Source organism: Pseudonaja textilis, chromosome 8 (assembly GCF_049901715.1).
Source record: "Pseudonaja textilis isolate UNSWEBS1 chromosome 8, rPseTex1.2, whole genome shotgun sequence".
NCBI lineage: Eukaryota > Metazoa > Chordata > Lepidosauria > Squamata > Elapidae > Pseudonaja > Pseudonaja textilis.
In genome coordinates, this window is record NC_141997.1 from 12,024,327 (window position 1) to 12,046,850 (window position 22,524).

The 22,524-nt window shown below is 39.3% G+C and overlaps 1 protein-coding gene across 4 annotated transcripts in view; it reads left to right on the plus strand.

Moving 5' to 3' along the window:
• MID1 (midline 1) overlaps positions 1-22,524 on the plus strand; it is a 230,819-nt gene that overhangs the window by 134,554 nt on the left and 73,741 nt on the right. For 3 of the 4 annotated variants that reach the window (XM_026714194.2, XM_087938351.1, XM_026714195.2), the window contains exon 2: positions 11,284-11,999. In XM_026714194.2, the coding sequence (XP_026569979.1) occupies positions 11,340-11,999 (660 nt within the window). In that variant the 5' untranslated portion in view covers positions 11,284-11,339. Of the gene's footprint in view, positions 1-7,305; positions 7,729-11,283; positions 12,000-22,524 lie in introns of those variants that run through there. The other variant, XM_026714193.2, reaches the window with a different exon arrangement.

Here is a 22,524-nt window from a genome sequence, read left to right on the forward strand (position 1 = left end):
CAGACAGCTGCTTTGGCTGTGCAACTGGCAATCTGACTCTCACCGAAAATGGAAGTCGGTGTCGGCTCCATGTGCAGGCAAGAAGCTGTTTGGCGACGTCCTTGACCCTTATTTGATGGAAACCAAGGACAAGAGGAAGGTCCTCTCCTCGGCAGGGAAGAAGTCCGAATATCGTCCTGGGCCTTACCATTGCCTCTCGTGCTTCAGATCTGATACCAGCCCTCGATTTTCCAGAGGTCAGAGGTCCTTCCCTGCTCATTAGGAACAACAGCCTGAAACTTCTGGCAGGCAGCAACAGGCCCCTGGTAAACGGCCCTTTCGAGGAGAGGAGGTCGTTCGTTTAGACACTCAAAGTGAATGCATCTACACCCCATTGGAGGCCATTTGGCTTTCTTTACCTCCAGATGGGAGGAATCTACATCTGATGCCTGGGTTCGTGAGACAGTGAGGTACGGTCTCCAACTGGAATTTCTCTCCCCACCTCCACGATGGTTTGTCTGCTGCCCCACGTCAAGGGACAGCTCTAGACGGGTCCCTTATGGAATCAGCAATCCGACATCTCGTTGACATATGAGCTATTCAACCGGTTCCTGAGGATCAATGCGGGCAAGACTTCTACTCTTGCCTCTTCATGATTCCAAAGGCCTCTGGGGGGTGACGAGCTATATTGGATCTGAAATTATTAAACAAATTTATCCCATAAAGGGGGTTTAAGATGCAGACTTTGCATTCTAACCTTGAGAGCGTTCGAGAGGGCAACCTCCTCTCCTCTATAGACCTCACAGAGGCTTACCTCCACATCCTTATTTGGCCCCATCACCGCCAGTTTCTGTTTTTGTTATCAGAATGCCCACTTCCAGTACCGGGCTCTACCCTTTGGTCTCTTGTTGGCCCCAAGGGTTTTCACAAAGGTCTTGGCAGCTTTGGCAGCTTTGCACCATTCTAGTGAGGGTCCTTTGCTACCTGGATGACATTCTCATCCTGTTGCAGTCTATCCACTTGGCCTATTGCGACCTTCACATCACATCGCAGATTCTACAAGACCACGGGTTTTCGATCAACCTAAGGAAAAGTCACCTTTCCCCAACATCCAGGTTGCTCCACCTTGGGGTGATTATAGACACGTCGCTCTGCGAAGTGTTCCTCTCCCCAGATTGAGGAGAGAGCCTTCGCAGCTGCATCCTTCAGATTTGGCTGCTGCCCAATGTTCTGTTGTCCTTACTGTCCCAAACCCTGAGAAAGATTATCCCCTGCATTGAGATTGTCCTGTGGGCTTGTTTCCATGCCAGAGAACTCCAATGGTTCTTTCTCCCCTTTCAAAGAGCAGGAACCAGCCATTCGGCCATGAAGGTTCAGGTTCCTTCCCAGGTCATACGGTCCCTCACATTGTGGCAGTCCCAGGCTCTAGAGAATGGTCTTCCCTTCAAAGAGCCAGACAAGATATGTCTCACCACAGATGCCAATCTTCATGGTTGGGGAGCCCATCTGGAGGGAGAAATAGCCCAGGTTGTTGTCTCCAGCACAAAGGACATGCCTCATCAACTGTCTGGAGCTCAGGGCTATCTTTGTAGCCCTAAAACATTTTTGGAACAGGGTGGCAGGCCAACATATGTTCGACATGACCGACAATGTGGCCGCAAAGTGGCCCATGTCAACAGGTGAGGGGGACCAGGTCCAGGGCCTCGATGAAGGAGGCAGAGCATCTAGGGAGGTGGGCAGAGAGATACTTCCTTTCAATCAAAGCGGACCATATCTGGACTTTGTTTAAAGAAAAGATGGATTAAAAGCCTGAAAAAATCATAAAAATATTACTTTATTATTATTTACACTTGTATGCTACCTGTCTCTCAATAACTTGCTCACAATAATCAAACAAAGCTATTAATAGTTTCATTTTAATTTCCAGCCATTAAATGGCTATATCTTGATGCTATTTGATATTTCTGGAATATATTTTTTGTAAAACTAGTTGCACAATTTAACAATCCTCATAAATGGTTTAATATTTTCTTAAGATTATTTAGTGACAATTTTGTTGGATTATTATATTTTCTACCTTAATTGGGGAGGTAATTAACTTGGATATATAAGGATAACTTAATTATCCATATGTATCTACCTAAAATATATATATGTATGTGAATGGACAGTAACAAAGCATAAGCATAAGAATTTAATATAGACTTCAAATAATTAAATCATAGGTCAGACTGAATCATATTAAGACTTTAAGCCATATTCCACTGAGAATAATATTAAGCTGAAGCAGAAGAAAAGCCATGGATCTATAAAGGAATTCGTTGCATCTCAGTGAAGAAATTGTCCTCTTACAGCCCTAGCAATAGGAACAATGTATGCAGGCATGAAGTTCTAGTTTCTGGGTGTCAAAGCAAGACGGAACAAATAAAAGTGTGACATTCATTCTACCCTCCATTCCCAGATTGATACTGAGATTCTGAAGTGATTACATTATGTAATTATATCAATATAGAAAACAAGGTTTGCTAAAATACCTTTTAATGTTAAACTGGGCTGATAATTCCTGTAATATGGGAAACATGGCCATAAAGTATTTGGAAAATGTTCCTGATAGACAAGTGTGAGCTCATATCACGATGACTATTCTATATTGGAAATATATAGGAAGTAACTGCTCCCTATCACATGATGTCTACAGTATGTAGGATTCTTAATGATACCCTCTGTCTCTGTCAGGAGAAAAACACTCTAGTGCCATGATGGTGAATCTATGCCACGCATGCCAGAAGTGGCACGCAGAGCCATCTCTCCAGGCACACTAGATGTTGCCTGTTGCTCTTCCAGATTCCGGCACTAATAAATTATGAACATTGGCTCTGTCCTGCTAGTATAGTTGTAACCACTAGAGCAGTGGTGGTTAACCTTTTCAGCACTGAGTGCTGAAATGCATGCATGCGTATGTGTGCCAGAAACTGGAAGAGCAGCTCCCGGAACACGCATACGCACTGGCCACCTGGTCTTCCAGCTTCTAACATGCATGCACACGCAAAGACCAGCTGGCCGGTGCACAAATGCGCATTAGAAACCAGCCGGCCAGCTGGTGTTCACATGCTATGTGCGCATGCATTTCAGCACTCAGTGCTGAAAAGGTTAACCACCACTGCTCTAGTGGATATAACTATGCTAGCAGGACAGAGCCAACGATCGCAATTTATTAGTTTGTAGTCTACAAATGAAGTATTTCTGTAACTTCAGACTAATTATATAAGATTCAATGAAGCTTCTATGCTAGAGGTCACCACCCAGTGGTCTGCAAGAAAATTTTGATGGTCCACAGTGCACCTGGTTGGAGGAGTTGCTCTGGGATGACCAATGCGCCAGTCCTGTGACTACAGCTCTGGAATATGGGAATGGCCAGCAGCTCATGGTGGGGCTGGAAATCGCCATAGAGGGCGGTACATGCAACTTGCAACTTTGCAGGTGATGAACTTGCAAGGAGTAGTGCAACCCTCGCCAGCCGATATGAGGTAATGGTGCTGTTGCAGCAAGGGGGTGGAGGTGCCAGTGGGCCCAAGCAATGGGTGTCGGGAACCCGTGGCTCTTTCTTCCCCCTGCTGTGGCTTCCTGTTGGCTGAACCAAACACCGGCTGGCCTTGCCCTTCACCTTCCCAGTCACTCCTTGCCTGGCCTGAGAACGGAGGGGGATGGAGACTCACTCCATATTCCAGTGAAGGAGCAAACTTTCATCTCTTGCTGGGTCTCGCAGGCATTTCTTCTGGCCCTTGTTGGTGCTGTGCGCACCTCTATCACTCGGAGAGGCATGCAATTCCTCTTAGCCCTGAGACACTAGCCCAACCTAGCTGCTCCTCACCACTGCTGCTCATGGTGCATGCATGGTCTGCTTAAATTTAGCGTCCTTCACAATGGGGGAGATGGTGTCCACTCCTCCTCCTGGAGCCCATTACGACTTGGAGCATTGGCTGCAGCCGGGTTGGGTGAGTGAGTGACAGAGGTGTGTCCAGCACCAATAAAAGCGAAAGAAGCACCTGTAAGACCCAGAGAGCACCAGAGAATCAGAATGAGAGAGAAAGAGAAAAGGAGTGAGACACGGAGAGAGAGAGATACAGAGAGAGAGATGAGATAGAGACAGAATGAGAGAGAGGAGAGAGAGAGAGATGAGAGAAAGAGACAGACAGAAAGAGAGAGAGATGAGAGAGAGAGAGAGATTCCGGTGTTTTGTTTTCTGTGGGAAACAAATAGCTCTTTGAGTGTTTAAGGTTGCAGAAACAGGCGGCCAAGCTAAGTGCCGGAAAGACCCCATCCCATCATTGGGAGTCCAGGTGCTTCAGCAAGCGGCACGCTGGATTCATATTAGTAGTCCGCGGGATTTAAAGTTATGAATTTAGTGGTCCCTGAGGTCTGCAAGGTTGGTGACTCCTGTTCTATGGAAGTAATTTCTTCCTTTGGGGTGCTATCATAGCTGTTAAATTTAAACATATGCCCCAAAATAGTAAAGAACCATGGAATGGGAGTACATTATAGATTCACAGGGCAGGATTGTCTTCAAATGCAATTTTTCCAGAAAGTACATTGATGTTATTATTAGACTTACTTACTTCCCTCCTTCCCTTCCTTTGCAGGATATATTGATTGGAGATACATGTGAAAGGCAGGATATATAGTTTGACCCACTCAACCTAGCCTTGTGAGGTAAATAAAATTGAGAGAGAGTGACCGGCCCAAAGTCACCAACTAGATTACATGCCTAATGCAGGACTAGAACTCATAATCTTCTGGTTTTCTAGGTCAGCACTTTAACTATCACACCAAACTAGCTTTCTTCTTCCTTTGATACATGGGAGATGAAAGTCACATTTTGTATCCTCCATTAATGAAAATCATAGTAAAATTTTTATGTGTGTGCAAACTGAAACATATGAAGGGAGATAATGTTACATGTGACAGACTTTCAGAAGCCTTTTGCTGTCATGACAAAGCTTGGTAATATGAAGTATAAATGTGATTTTCATATTGGTAATATAAATTCTGTGAGTAGGTTATGAAAGGATTAAGTATCCACCTGCTGTATAGCAATTCTGGATAAGACTGACTTCCAGTTCAAAGGTGGGATGAGGAAGAGAGGAGATTGAGGTTACGACCATTTTGTTTTTGAAGGAAAGATGTTAAAATATTAGAGTTGATTCTTCTGTCTTAGTAGCAATTCATAAAGACTGGAATTGAAAGAGCTGTTTACACAGATCATAATTTGACTGCAGAAGCCATTAAATTACTTAAGCATATCGATATGTTTAAAAGTCACCTTTTAGACCTTTCAGGAAATCAGCATGGGAGAGTGAACCTTTGTTCATATTATCTTGTAGATACAGCCAAAAACCAGAGAAAGAATGTGATTATTCCATAGGAAAAGTCCAGTGTGGAAACTATGATTTTGTGTTGCAAAAATCCCTCTCGTGCACAGTATATTCAAAGTAAAAGTGGTATGAGAAACAGAACCACCATTTGGGTGTGATGGACCAAAATAATGGAATAATGCTGCAAAAGTTAATTTGACTCTTTAGTCAAGGTATTTTAAGGCCACATCAGTATTTGCTACTAAGTGTCTACTTAATTTAATCAATTATGTTTACAGCAAATACTTGCCATGTTTTCAGTTGGATGCACAAAAATGTAATGTGATTAATCAGCTTTGTTGCTAATTACATATTGGAAGAAAGTTGAAAATCAGAAGATGAAAATCTGGTGTGGTCCTATAATGTTTATCAGTTTGATAAACAGTTTTTCTACTTCAAACCTCATTTTCCTAAACCTCGATTTCCTGTGCTGAAAACTAAATGGATACTATAATGTTTAAGCCTGAAAATGTGTTCACCTACCTTTGTGTTGGAATAATAAGATAGTTGTGATTGTTAAGAAAAATCAAACTCCGTGATAGGTTTTCTGCTGTGTTGCAGATTTTACTGAAGGTGATGTTCTTTTCTCAGTCACAACTAACACAGGGAAGAATCAGTTCTCTGTGATGTGATCCTATCCTTTGGGGAATGTGTTTAAATAAATGGTGCATTTATTGACTGTTCCTATGGTGAATTCATATTGTGTCATGAGTTGTGCTTTTGTTTTTAAATGTGATAAAACAGGACATGGTCTAATAAGTGGTTTAAAACAATCTTGTATTAAATAATTTTGGAAAGAGCATTGTCTCTAGTTTATTCTCTCTCTTTTCTTAATGTTTTGAGACATAGATCGGGAACTGCTTATTCTCTCAAGCTTCTTACGTTCACTTATTGGATTACATTGGGGGAATTGTTTCTTAAAGCTCTCTGAATCTGTGAATGACAATAAAAACCAGAGATCGGTTTCATATATTCTTATTATGCCAGTGCTATTTCAAACAATGCTTCATAAATGTCATGGTTTTTGCCTGTAGAAACAATGGTTCTCTTATTGTCACAGTATTCTAATCTTTATGTAAGAAAGGAAATGATGAGGGAAATTAAATTAGCCTGCAAAGCAAATGAAACTCAAACTTCTCTCTGGGATGAAGAGCAAATGGAATGATGATTTGAGTCTCTTTTAAATATGTAATGTGTTTTTCATTTAATAGTAACAACATAAAAAAATCATTGCATATACAAAGTGGAAGCCAAGAAAGTAATTTGTTCCGGCAACTTCCATTTTCACATGAATTTTTAATGCTTTCATTGAAAGCTAAAAGTATATGTAGCAGAATGTCAGAAAGTGATTTTTTTCTTACGAAGTTTATTAAAGATATTGATAAAACAGTAGTATTGACTAAATTCAGCTCTAAATAACTAGAAAATTCAATTAATAGTAAAGCACAGATCTTTAAAAGTTAATTGGTTTAAAAAAGAGAGAAGGGTATAGTTAGGCTTGTCAGCAAGAGCAAATCCATGTTCTTAAGATTAAATGCTACAAAAATATAGTAGCATTTCTGATTAACTTGTTATAATCAATAATACTTTGCTCTTAGGGAATAATCACACTGAGAGTTCTTAAGGTGCCTGGGAAGGCATTATTGAGGAAGAATAATTAAATAATGTATTACAGTACTTTTATTCCAACTGGCTGATTGATATTTAGAAGCAACCAAACAATGCAGTAATATGAAAAACTTCAAATATGGAACATACAGTATTTGTTCAGTAAACTTTAGCTCTTCCTTCATGTTGGCCATGTGACAGTTTGCTGGTTCAGGTCACTTTCCCTTTACAGGCATGGGAACTTCATTATTCAACCCTGGATTAATTACACAGCAGGCTGAGCTTTTACTTGTTCAAATAATGTGGCTGCCAAGCCCAGTGGCCTTATTAGAAGCAATGCTGGGTGGTTCTGTGGATGCACAGTTAGAGAATCTGACCCTTGCTGCTTTCTCACATGATAGGTGCCGAATACTGAAAAAGAAAGGGGAGAGTTTGCTTTCGTGTCATTAACAAAAGGTAGCCTGCTTCCAGAGAGCAGTTTTTAGTCCTTAAACTCTGACGGAGGCAATTAGGTGGAGCTGGCTTTCCTGGAATTGTAGCATAGATTTTCCTGTTGTGCTTCAATATCAACTGTCTCCAAGTTACAAACCCACTCACAGTGCTAAAAGCTTGGGATTACTGCAAGTAGAGGAGGCCACTGTATCTCTCGGCTTTTCACTTTCTGACTAAGAATCAACGTGCTCACTTATCAGCAATGTTTCAGCTAAAACATTCGGGTCGAAATCCACTGGTGGGTATATATGTGCAGTTGATAGTTTGAAGAGATTTTCAATATAGACAAACTTTTTAAAACAAATTTGTAAAAATATGATGAATAAGCTTTATTTTCTTTGACTGTAAACTTGGCTTTTATTTTATAGAAAGGTGAACTAGTTCAAAATAGCTTTTTAATATTTCTAAATGTGATTTTATGAATAATATTGTGTTCAGGTTTTTGATAATAAACTTAATAGATGTAGAAAAGCTGTTGAGTGACAGATGTTTGTAGGGCTATCATTCTTTGTTAAAGTTGCCAAATTAGGCAATTTTTTTAAATCTACCAAATTTTACTTGAAATCCCATAGAAGACCTGTGTTAGATATGTGAACTGTATCCCTGATATTAAATCTGTTTAAAATTGTTGTTTAATATTAGGATGTTGTTAATAAAAAAAATATATTACTGGTTCTTTGACATGCTTTGCTTAAAATGTTTGCTTGAATATGTGATTTAATATCTATATCTTTGAATGGGCATATATATTTGCATAGTAATTAGGCATGTCTTGTGGTTATGTCTAGAAACCATTCATTGTTATTAGTTTTTATGGTAAACATATAATTTTTTTAAAAAAGAACTAACCTGTATAGAATATTTTTTTATGACTTAAGAAACATGATTACAGTCTTTAAAGTACTTCTTGGCACAAATCATTTGGGTGGGAGGAAATTAACTTTGGACTTAAATGTGCAACAATGCATTTGAAATGCTTCGATCCTTTTCCTTTTGTGGTTATTATGATGGCAGGACAGGGGCCAAGAATTCATGCCTTTCTCATATGGAAGCTGATTGGATTGGCACCGAAACTCACTTCTAGTCAAGTATGGGACAGCACATTTTACTTTAAACTCTAGCAGGCTTGTTTTAGGAGCCAGATCACACTGTGCAGCAGCACCTCTTTTCTATCTGCTGAACGGTAAAGTCAGTCCTGAGTAATGACTAACGAAAAGATTAGTTCTCGACTGAATGTTGTTGAGGTTTTAATTTCTTTGATGCACCAACAGAAATCTGGTCTTACTATTCTGTTAGGCTAGTGTATTTATCCACTAACTTTTCTTTTTTGATTCATTCCCCTAGGCAGAACAATTAACTACTTGATCTAGTTTTCTAATTGCTTGGGTGTAAAAAAGTCTGTACAAGTTGCTGCACAAAATAGAAAGACAACTCTATATGTAGAAGAGTAATGTTTAATAAAGGAAGCCTATGTGTCTACTCTCTCCCTCTCCCTCTCTCCCTCCTTCCTTGTGAGACATATAAATATGGAGATGGAGAAAAAGACATATACATATATAGATTTTAGAAAATATTTTTCTTATTTAATTTGTTTGTATGTAAATGAAAGAGCATCATTGAAAGAGAAATGACTTTTTATCCAGGATGGTTATTATTGACAATCCAATTGGCAGATGAACCTTTAGCAGAAAAATGAACTACAGGAATAAACATTAAATACTAACTAGATCATGCAGTTATTTGTTTGGTACATTATAATCTTAGTTATGTAAAACCTCAGTTTGTAGAAATGTCTTTGAGATCCCAGATTACCTAAAAAGCTGTTTCTTAAGGAAAAATTTGGAAACATTTGCTTTTTAAAATATTACACTCTGTGTCTCATAATATCTAGATTCAGAGTTGTTGCTGTTAATTCAGTTTTGTTACACCATTGAAATCACCATACAAGTACTCTATTGCACAAATTTGTCCTGAAACTGTAATTCAATCTGTAATTCAGTGAATAATTAACAGTTAAATAGCTACTTTAAGACATCAATATAGTATTACTCTACCATAAATGTGCATCATTTCAAGAATGTCTTATTATTTTAATTAGGGAACTGTATTAGCTCCCTCATTGATTGATTGCCATTCCCTCCAAATCCAATGATTTTTCCAGTTTATATGTTAAAGACTTTCTATGTAAGATATTTGGAGTATCAAAATAACAAGAGGGGATGAATAAAGCAGACAACATAAAGTTTATTGAATCCAGTGTTATCCATAAAGGTGGCTGTTTGAGATTCTCTTAACTTTTTGGCAAATAAGTGTGAAATCCAATTGCACTTTTTTCATGGCCCTCTGTGACAAATATTTTTTGCCTCATCATAAAGCAATTATGAATAAGCATTAAAATCTGACTTGCAACTATATGCCATTGTTGAATACTTTTTTTGCTATTATGATTTAGTTACACATGGCATTGCCGGCCCTGAACTGCATCCCTCAGTTTAATTGTGGGGAAGTACTGGTCATTCAAAGAGATTTAGCTCCAAAGCTTGCTAATGAGCATAAAGTTCCTTTCACTCTTAATGAATCAAGATTTCTGTGTTAATTTTAGGGGAATAAAAAGAGAGATGTTCACACAATAGGGCAACCTTACAGAGTACGCAGCTGGGCTATCTGAAGCCATCCTTTTTATGAGCCACGGAGTTTAAATGGACTGTACTCTTAAGAGATAGATTTCTGCTAGTGTGAAGCAGAGCTTTTGCTTATGGTTCACTGATCTGTCTACTTATAACAATACAAGACCTTGACAAGAGCTTAGGGAAAAAGCATAACATAGGGCAATTCTTTCAAAATCATTTCATATTACATCTTCAGTGAAGGAGGAAATGGAAAGTAGTTTCAGTCGTTTCAGGGGCTGATCTTTTTCAGGGGGTAGAATAGCTGCGGTGTGTTCCTGAATTCCTTGCTGAGAAAAATAATTGTCGAGTTACACTACATTTTGGCAAACCAGCAAAGCTATTAAAAACAATATTTACACAGTGAAATAGTATTTGTACTTTGTGGCTGGAAAGAATAGTAATTCTTGGCATTTCCTTACCTGTAATAAACAATTTAAAAAAAGACAAACTGAGATTTTTTTAAAAAACTGCTCTGATTAGCAAATAACATGACATTCTTGCCAGGTTTCTGACTTACCAAAGCACAGTTTTTATTATAATTATGGTTTGTCCTCCTCCTAATCTATAACTGTCAGCATATTATCTTATTTCACTCTTTATTTGCTCTAAATGTTTGCATATTATTTTGTTTTATAGTCACAAATTCTTTTAGAGACATATGACTCCTGCACTCAGAAGCGAGTGACCATTATCTTTGCAAATACAAATGAATTTGGAACCCAAAAGTTGACATTTAAGATAGAAATAGTAAATGAATGGACACATTTCTGATTCCAATGTGACTCCTAAGGTCCAATTGCATTAAGACCCTTGGCGGGGGGGAATAGCTGATTTCATAGTGCGATTGAGTTGAATTGCTATAACAGATGTCTGTCTTTACTGCATTGCAGTAAAGTTCCTAAATAATATAAAAGTTATCAAATGTCTGCCTGTAAACTGTTCTGGATATCTTGCAGTAAAAGATAGAAACAGAAGCTTACTTAAAATATGTAAGATGGATTCAAAATGTGTCACCTTCAATCTGAAAAAATATGGCCAAATAACTGTAAAAATATAACTTGAAAAGAAACATTTGAAATAGAATTTCCTCTTCCATCTAATTGAACATTATATTATGCTTTCAGATAGCTGATTGGCTTCCCTGGATTTTGCTGATGACACAGGAAACCTTTGCTTGAAGATGGAAACACTGGAGTCAGAACTGACCTGCCCTATCTGTCTGGAGTTGTTTGAGGATCCATTGCTGCTGCCTTGTGCTCACAGTCTCTGTTTCAACTGTGCACATCGCATCTTGGTCTCTCAGTGTGCTACCAACGAATCAGTGGAATCTATCACCGCCTTCCAGTGCCCCACTTGTCGTTATGTCATCACCCTCAGTCAACGGGGTCTAGACGGACTGAAGCGCAACGTCACACTGCAGAATATTATAGACAGATTTCAGAAAGCTTCTGTGAGCGGGCCCAATTCTCCCAGTGAAACTCGCCGTGAACGAGCTTTTGACAGCAACAGCATGTCATCGAGTGAAAAAGTTCTCTGCCAGTTCTGTGACCAAGATCCTGCTCAGGAGGCAGTCAAGACCTGTGTAACTTGTGAGGTATCCTATTGTGAGGAGTGCCTAAAAACAACGCATCCAAACAAGAAGCCATTTACTGGACACCGTTTGATTGAGCCTATTCCTGACTCTCATATCAGAGGATTGATGTGTCTGGAGCATGAAGATGAGAAAGTTAACATGTATTGTGTGACTGATGACCAGTTAATCTGTGCCTTGTGTAAACTGGTTGGGAGGCATCGTGATCACCAAGTGGCAGCTCTAAGTGAACGCTATGACAAATTAAAGGTTAGTTTTGTATTAATTTGTTTGTACTAAGAAGTATAGTGCCAGGAAATGAAAGATTCTTACTTTATTTGTGTGGCTAATATTTGCATGTGCATTTCCCATTCTTTTATTCAACATATCTGTGAATTTGCTTAGCCCGATCCTATAAAAATTATAAATTTTGAATTAGAAATAAAGTAAGCTATGTTAAACCTAAATTTTGATGTAGAAAATTGAAGTGCCAATGCTGAAGAAAATATTACATATACTTAACTTTGATTCAGGTTTTCAATTTAAAAAAGGTGTGGTTTGTACATTTATACTGAAATACTTTGAGAATGCCCAAATAATTATAGATGTGGGGGTCTCCATTTGCAGTTATCTGTGGCCTGCTCTGCTGACATTTAGAAAAAGAATAATATTCTATGCATACTTTTGAAGCCCAAAATCTTAGGACTGTGGTAAAAATGCCTTAAGTTATTGATACAGCTTTAACAAAACAATCTACACTGCTTACCAAGTTTAGTGGGTCTCAAAGTGTTCACACTGATAGCTCAAGGAACTTGTTCGGTCCCATTGATAAAATGTCAATCAATACCTTTGGCACCTTCGTTACTTACTTACTGATCTAATCAAGCAAACTTGTTATATGAGCTTTTTGTTATGGATGCAGATGAATAGCATTTTTGAAATGTTCTTAATAAGTTTCCCACATTATAAACAACACCAAATACAGTAATAGATCAGTATTCTTGTATTTCATTTGAACAGGTCCTTAGGATTCTGCTTCTGCGGTTTTACAGTAGTGTGGAACAGATTTAAATAGAATAGTGTGATTATTGTACTGTACTGGTACTGTATTGTATCCATCTGCTATTTTAGATGTCACATTAAAAGCAAAGCAGATTTAAGAAAAAAAATGGGAAAAACAAAAATCTGTTGTTCCAGTTCCCTTAAGGAAATGCTTCTGCAATTATATGTAGAAAATTACAGTAGGTGCTGGTGGATGGGAGGGGCAGAGAGAATGTGAACTTTGTCTGCTGTGATTCTTACCCTGGAAACAATCTATGTCTTCATTTACATCATTTCCATTTCTCTCTATTTATAAATACACACACACATAGATGTATAATTTTATGTATCCAAAGTGTTTCATTAGAAAATGATTTGGGGAACATTCTTCAAAGTACACAGAAATTTTGTTTTAATATATAGTTCTTAAAAGATAAATATGATGCCAGTTTGGTTTGGACTACAGCATTGCCCAAATTTATTTTAAAGGTTTTACTTATGTTTTAGATAATAATTCAATAATTATTACTTATCAATACGCATTAAGAGGTAATAATTTAGGTACAAAATATATGACAACTGCATAGTTCTATTACTGTCTTAATCTTTTATTATTTGCATGGTTCATATATTTTTCTTGGCAGTTGTTCATAAGTGCATATTGGGTTTATTGACTGGATTATTTAATTTTTAGATGTTCTATTATTGTTAGTCTTTGGCAAAGCTGGTATGGATTAAAAGAAATATATTTATATAGGACTGTGCCTCAGCAGTTCTGTCTTGCCTCCTGGACCAGCTAAGTTATACCTTATAGGTGTCTATCACATATCTCAGGACACAGTAAATAAAAAAGCATCTTTTTTAGTTAACAGTAGCATCTTGTAGTAAATTCACATGTTCACATTGATAAATGAACATGGATAGACTAGTGACTTATTTCAGAGATTTATTTGAGTAATATTTGTGGACTATTCATTTACATTTTAAAGCTAACCTAATCAACTTAAAAACAATTGTAAAACTCTTTTGCACTTTTGTATCTAATCCATGTTGGATTGTCAAATCCAGCGACTATGCAGATATTCAAAATTCCTCAGTTAAATATGGGGCATCTTATTCTTTTTAATTAATTGCTTCTGCTTATTACAGGGAACTCTAGCCATTTCAAATGTTTACAGTTATGCACTAATTGAGTTTACTCATTCAATATTAAGTATACTTTATTTATTGATTACACATTCAAGTTTTAAAACTCATAGTTCAATAATCATGCTGTAGATGAATAATACCTTTCTTTTTAACTTATTTTTCAAGCTTATATGCTGTTTCAGTTATAGCCAATTCCAAATGGCATATATTCTGTACCAGTTTAAAAAAGTTAAATCAATACCACCCAATATACATAATTAGCTTATCAATTCCATTGCATTGATGAGCAATTTCGTGGTTATTTTGTATGCAATTATTTAGCAGATTATCTATGTTCAACCCCCAAGACTTATTGAACACTATGGCCTTCCTAAATCTGAACAGGGTTCAAGCTACTGAAACCCTCAGGAAAATCCTGTTACATAGAAGAGGGAAGCAATGGAGTTGTTAGTGGTTTCATTGTCAATATGGCACTCCTTCAACATAGGCTTACAGTGGGGACAATTTCTTTCAGCTGTTACCAGATTGGGATGGTTCTGAGAAATGTAAAGCTTTAAAGATAATAAGTGGATTAGATGGAGTAGTCAACTAGCATTCAGCGGTTGCTCTCAAAGTAACGGTGCTACTCTGGCAAAACAAGATCATAAACTATAATACATTTATATTCTGATAATAAGAGTTCATGATAATGAATTTTCTGCATTGATAGTAATAATATTTATCTGTAGAGTTAGTGCATTTATAAATCTGTGGGATATATGATAATATATTCTTGTCAATATCAGTATCTGCAAACATTGGAAGTCACTCTTAAAATAAAGAAAATGAAATTTGCTATGTAGTAATAGAATGTTCGTAGGTAAAGATCAGTGGACCTTCCATTGACTACACATAAGTTGCTTGATCATATTCTGCTGGTCAGCAAAATATGATAGTTTTATTTTTGATTTATTTAAAAATAAATCTGTGATAAGAAATGAATAGTATAAATACAATCAAATTAGTATATTTTTCTGTAATCAAAACCTAGTTATATCTTTATGATAAATGAATGTTGCTGAGATTCATGCATTTTGGATTGGTTTTAAAAGATAATAATCTAAATTTGGGGGCTTCCCCCCCTTTGCTTATGTTGAGTGAGGTAAATGCACTGTCCTATATGAGAATGGAATAGATTTTATATAACTTGTGAAATCTGATGCTAAGAAGTCCATGCAATTTTCTTGGCAGAAGTACAAAAGAAGTTTGCCATTGTCTTCTTTCAGGATGTGAAAGATATATCAATTACAGGTAGTCCTCAACTTATACTGTAATAAAACCTAGAATTATGGTTATAAGACATGCAGGTCATTAAGTGGATCTTCATGTGATTGTGACTAATTTTATAACCTTTTTGTGGGGCAGTTTACACAAATGAAGCATTCATAAAATGAATACACAGTCATTAAGTGAAAGCTCCTATTGTTAAGTAAACTCATTGTCCACAATGCATGTTTCCCCCTCAAAAAAATCAGAGATAAATGAGAGTTTTGGGCAAAAAAGCTCATAAATTTTAGTCACATGATTATGGCTCACTACAAACAGCTGTAAATGTGGGCTGTTGTTAAGTGCCCGTAATGTAATCAAATGACTGCAGGGTAGGGATGGCCATCAGAACTTTACATTTGGGTTGTAACTAATTTTTGGGAATCCGTCATAACTTCAAATAGTTAATAAATGACCAGTCATAAATTGAGGACTACCTAAAATCAGAATAATACAGGCTTGTTAAAAGCTAATTTACCTGGTTAGCAATCACTAACTACCAGAAATAATGATGTTCTTTATTGTTCATTACCATTTACAGTGAGTCCTGCTTCCATCACTACTATCACGGTACTATGATTGTGGTTATTATTTGTGGCACAGGGTTTCATGAATTCTAAGCCTCAAAATATTTGGGATAATATGCTACAATTTTTGTTGTGAGAGAGACTAAAAGGCTAATAAACCAGCATCTATGCATTTGGCAGTTATGAAGTTGGCATTATATAAGTGAATAATAGATACAGGGGAAGAATTGGCCCCAGAACATAACCCAGGAAGAAATATAGGGAATTTTAAACCTATACTTCTACTAACAAGTTAATCCAGCTCAATAGGGTTGTCTGTGTCTGGTATTTGCACTGGAAAAAAGATTCTTTCAATGAGAATAAATACTTGATCCCTTTGCCTAATAATCTTTATTGGATATCTAGTTTGGTACTGTATTATGAAGCCAAAGGGTAATGCAGATTTCCATGCTATCTCTTTTTAAAAAAATCATTTATTAAATTGCTAATTGTGTGGTGTTTGTCTAGTTGATTTAGAAGAAATAGTGCTTAATACATGGTTGAAAGGGGATAATATATTGCAGGAAACAGTATCAAGTTTTGTGTTGTTTTGGAATAATATTAAGTGACATAATCCAGTATCATTCAAGTAGAAACCTGCTCACATAATGGAATTTCCCTTTTATATAGCAATCCCAAAATTAGTTTTCCTTTCCAATTCCAACAACAGCCAAACAGCTTAATTGGATTACCCAAAGTAAATTGTATATTTTTTTCTTTTTCCCTTCCTAAATTTATTGTAAACTTTAAGTAGGATTTGTAATGGTTAAAATGCAGCTTGTGGTGCCTGACAACCATTGAAAAAATAACTGACTGAACCCTATTATTAAGGGGGGAAATCCTATTTCATGCCCTGGAAATTATGTTTGAGTAAAAATGTTTGTTTGTGCTATTCCATAAGGAGACTTCTACATATTTAAATGTTTTGTCTGATCCATGATCACTTTATTTGGGTTTGTAAATTATTGAAAATTTCCTACATTTTAAGTGAACAGGAACTGGTTCTTCTTGATGAGCAGTTTTTGAGTATCAAACTATGTAATTACTGACATTCTGTCCCAGCAGTGTTGCTAATTATTTAAACAATATTTCATCCTTCATTAGCCAGAAAACAAAAAATGTCATTACAATCTAGCTCCTTTTGTGTGGTAAAATGAAATGGTTTAATTAAGAGCTCTGTACACTTGTCTGAGGCATGCAAAGCTGCACTGGTTTAACAGTGAATGTAATAGCCATTAATTATCAAAATCTAAAAAAAGCGTATAAAAGAAATGACACTTTAAGGAAAGCACTAAGCCATTTCACTTTTTGCTAGTGCCCCTGTGAGTTAAAGTGCATGACCTTGATGCACAAGAAGTTGTGAACAAAAATCCTTTAAAAAAAAAGGCAATGCTTGCATTTAACTTCTGGAAATAGTACCCAGATGTGTCATGTGCATGTGCGTGTTAATTATAGAGAAAGAATCTGTAGTAAGGAAGATTTTAATTAGGGCATATATATGTAACAGATGTGCAAATGGTAAAGATATATTCTTTTGCACTTTATCTTAACATAGTTAAGAATGTTATTGTTGTGGTCATTATATTAATGTTATTTATACATTTTTTCCAAGTCATTTTTAAGGCATTAATTTATGTTAGTTAGGAGCCAGTGAATTAAGCTTAATTACTTGTGACTGTATAGACAAACTTTCATCACTTTAATCACTCAATCCATCAGTAATTCATAGAACTCCAAACTATGATCCATATTTGTCATCTATGTCTTTCTTTCAGATTTCCTTAACTTTGTTGAAAATATTTTTTCCTAGAGTTTTATTTCTGAGCATTCTGAGCAAGGAGCAATAATTCCCAATTTCAAAGGATATTAGTCCATCTTTCTTTAACTTCAATGGTCTCTATTAGATGTTTTTTCAATTACTCTGTAATATTTCTACCTTGGATATACTGTGTATTCTACTGTCAATTCTTCAGCCTTCTTAAAAAGGTATTGTTCAGAGTTTTCCAACGTGAATTCAGCACCAGAAAAATAAACACAGATGGCTCATGCTTCAATTAACATTTTTATAAACATAATAAGTAGATTTTACAAACCAGTTATAGATTTCTCCAACATGGAGCAAACTCAGAAACATGTTGCAAGTAACTTCAGTAGCAACTCAGCAGCTCAGAAACAGACATCAGTTTCACTTTAGTTCAGCAGGCAAGCAGAGGAGCGAAACAGTTTCATTTCAATAGACAGACTCAGAGCTCAATATAGAGCAGGCCTAGACTACTTCTCCTATGAGCTGTTCAGAGCATCCAGTAGTGGGAGGTGTTTAGTCTCTGCATCCATAGGCTGAGCTTTAATTGAGGAATGCTCCTCCTCCACGTGACTCCTTCATGCGGTCCCCAGTTTTTGCTCAGCCTCGTGCGAGACAGGCAGTGCTTTTCGACGTTCCTTGGTGCCGAGACAGGAATTTTAGCTCGTTTTCATCAGGTTTGATCGCATTTTTCGTTTCTTTTGTCCTTAGCCTTCATTCCAGCCCTTACCTATTCTGAGAGTTGCTGTTAGGGGAAGCGCCGTTTGCGCCCCAAAGAAGGTGACGGGAGGTCCTTGGTGTTGTGCTGCACCCCCGGCCCCCACAGCCAAAAAAGTCTTACCTCTGCCTCTTGATTGCCGCTTTGCCTTTTGTTCTGTCTTTTCTTTGCCAGCGGCTTGATTTTGTTCCGTTAAAACGCAGCCAAGTCGTATCGCCTTTCCCCCCCCTCTCCGAATGCCGTTCCTTTAGTGGGGAAGCTGATTTGAGTAAACGCCCCCCTTCTCCGCCGTTTTTCCCTTAAATACGAATTCTAGCTTCATGGGAAGGTGGGAAGCGGCCGCTGAGAAGCGCACGCAGGATCCTTAGCTGGCGGATGCCATTTTTGAGTGCCACCTCGTGGCCGCATGCCTTTTAGCCTCGATATAAGCTGTGTGAGGTATTTAAACTGAAGGCAATAGGATCCTTTCGGGATTCTTGGAGTGTTTGATTTACCCTCATTTTGGCTATAGTGCACTCGAGGCTATTATCCCTACTGCAAGATCGTTGGCTTAACCCTCACAGCTCAACCCTCAGCAGCGCAGCAGCAAGCACCCAGACCTGTGTCCGCCTGTGCAGGAAGGCTGCTGAAGGCCCTTATACTCCTCTCCCTGGGCCTTAGGCGTTCAAATTTGGCTGATTGGGTTCTTTCATTATTCTTCTTAATAATATTGGAAGTTATTATACATATTTCTGCTCTTAGGAGCAATAACACAACCTTAACAATAATATTACAATATTTATTACAAGTTTAATAATCATCAATATTAATACATTATTTGACAGTATAATATATTTATAATTCTATAAAATATTATCACTGAGATACGACTCACTATATATATCTATATATTTATAGATATCAGTAAAGAAGTGGGGGGCATAAGTGTTTATCAGGGCAACTTTTCTTGACTCAGATCGGACCCTGGGCATGCCAACCGCCTTATCTTACTTATATCCAAATTGCTGCAATACAATCTTAATCAGAATGGCAGATGGTAACACCTCTCAGACCCCTTCCTTGAAGGCAAAAGCCAAAACTCACCATAAACACAAACAGGCTAAAGACACCTCCAAAGCCTCAGAAAGGGACGCCTTAGGGCGCCATAAGGCCTTAGAAAAAGAGATTGCCAAGCGCTCCAGGGAAGCACACACTGTGCCTCAGGGCTTCACATCTTCCAGTCCGTCTACTTCACACACCCCTCCTCCCTTAGATCTCCCCTTCGCATCCAGGTGCAGCTTACCCCCACAAGGACAACAGATCCAAGTTCCTGGGACACTGGCCAGAAGGGCTCCAGAGGACACCTTCACTCCAACAGCCGCTGGCCTCCGCCAGGACGAAACCCTCATTGAGGAGGTCCCGGAAAGAATGAGAGCCTGGATGGAGCTGGCTATTTGCCAGGGGATCGCGGCTGAGCTTCAACAAGCAGCCATGCCCAGACATTACCCTGTGGTCCCTGACCTAGAGCCACAATCACGGAGGTCCTTGCCCAGATCGGACCAGCACCAGACCCATGTATATTTACAGGGGAGCCCCCCTTCCAAGGGCGGGAGGAGGAGGTAGATCAGATCATGCAAGCAGACGAGTCTGAATTGGGGTCGATGCAGGATAGCGAGCCCCTGTCAGAGGCAGACCCCTTAGGGGGAGAAATGTCTGAGGATGAAGGGCTTAATCCTGACCAGCCCGTTTTTACGGGTTTATTTCGGCCACAGCTCTTCAAATCCCTATTGTTTAAGGCGAAGAACAGCGCTAGCTGCCCATCTCAGGAACATCCCCGTCCCCCTCCAGTGTTATCTGGACGACATTTTGATTTTGTCCCCCTCCGTCCATCAAGCAGTTATAGACACTCAGACCACATTAAAATCCCTACAAGAGCATGGATTCCTAATAAATTGAAAGAAGAGTCAATTAACACCATCGACTCGAATAATTCATTTAGGGGCTGTTATAGATACAGTGGAAGGCAAGGTTTATCTGTCACCAGACAGACTAAATAGCATTAAAAGATCAATTAAGGAGATCAGATGTCTTAAGAGGGTGTCCTTGTTGAATCTATCAAAATTGTTGGGCAAAATGATACCATGTATTTCTATTATCCCTTGGGCCCGCCTTCACACTAGATCCCTCCAGTGGTTCCTGCTATGGTACCACAGATCCGGCCGAAGCAACTCCAAACACAAACGGTACCACCCAAGGTCCTCGTGTCTCTCCTCTGGTGGTCCAAGCCAGTCATCAACAGAGGCTGTCTCTTCAAGGAGCCACCAAGGCTCACCATCACTACAGACACCAGTCTGTTTGGATGGGGAGCTCACGTCCAGTCGCTCACAACCCAAGGCAGATGGTCCGCAATAGAACAATCATGCAGCATAAACTGGCTGGAACTTCGCGCAGTACACCTGGCCCTCTGCAACTTCCTCCCCCAGGTACGCGGTCAGCACATACTGATTCTGACAGACAATGTGACAGCCAAAGCCCACATAAACAAACAAGGGAGCACACAATCGAAACAGCTAATGAGGGAAGCAGAGCACCTGTGTCGCTGGGCAGAGAACAACCTACCGTCCATCAAAGCAGAACACATTTCAGGCCTGTCAAATACACAGGCAGACTGGCTAAGCAGGGCCACCATAGACCAGTCAGAGTGGCACCTCCACCCTTCCCTGTTCCAAGAAGTAGCACGGACATTTGGTCAACCGATGGTGGACCTATTTGCCTCCCCTCTCAACACTCAGCTCCCGAGATTCTTTTCCAGGTACCCATCCCAAGGGGCGGAGAATTACAACTCGCTCCGCTGCCGATGGCCCCCGGGGCTCCTTTATACATTCCCTCCACTGGCTCTGGTTCCCAGGGTCATCCAGAAGTTACTAGACAAGAGAGCGGAACTACTTCTAGTGGCACCTTATTGTCCCAGACGGCCATGGTTTGCAGACCTCCGCAGCCTCTCAGTAGCCCCACCCTGGAGAATCCCGCCAGACAGAATCTCATTAGCTCAGGGGCCCCTTCAACATCCGGACCCTCAATGGTTCCAACTGACCGTCTGGAGGTTGAGCGGAGTGGCTTGAAGAGCGAAAAGCTCTCCAACAGAGTTATCAACATTATCCTAGCCTCCAGACACCCCTCAACAACTCGCATTTATAACGCCACATGGTCCACCTTCTGCAAATGGTGTAATAAGTTTCAAGTTGATCCTGTCTCCCCATCTGTCACCCAGATTCTAGAGTTCCTACAGGAGGGACTTGATAAAGGGCTGTCACCTAATACGCTAAAAAGACAGGTAGCGGCCTTGACATCAGTTATCACTTGCGAGGCTCTCAGTTCTCTCTCCTCACCCACGCATAAGATCCTTCCTTAGAGGAGCCACCAATTTACGTCCTCCAGCAGGGCACTGTTATCCCACCTGGGACCTTAACAAGATCCTCGTCGCTCTCACTAAGGGGCCTTTCGAACCTTTGAGGAAGTCAAGTCTCCAATTCCTAACATACAAAGTAGTTTTCCTTGTAGCGATCACCTCCACTCGTCGTATTTCGGAAATTGCAGCCTTGTCTGTCAGACAAGATCTCTGTGTTTTTCATGCCGATCAAGTGGTCCTCCGTCCTGATCCCACATTTATGCCCAAGGTCAATTCGGCTTTCCATAGGGCACAAGAGCTCATTCTTCCAAATTTCTGTCCCAGACCATCACAGCCGATGGAGAGACAATGGCATAAGCTTGACGTAAGACGCGCTCTGCGAATTTATATCAAGCGTACAGAGACCTTCAGGAAATCGGAGGCCTTATTTGTGTCCTTTCAGTCCAATACCCAGGGTCACAAGGTATCTCCATCTACGATAGGCCGTTGGATACGGGCTGCAATAGCTAAATCATATCAGTCTCAATCTCTGCAGGTGCTTAGAGGCATAACAGCTCATTCAACTAGGAGCACAGCAACTTCGGCAGCCTGGGCCACGCAGGCACCAATAACTGAAATCAGCCGGGCTGTGACTTGGGCTTCCCCATCGCCCTTCATTAGACATTATAAAATTGATGTGTTTGCCTCTGCGGAGGCCTCCTTTGGCAGAAGAGTTCTGCAACGGATCCACAGGGACCAGGAGGAGATTTCAGACCAGACGGAGTCCCTCCCGTAGAGCAGGCCAAGCTTTGGTATGTCCCACTACTGGATGCTCTGAACAGCTCATA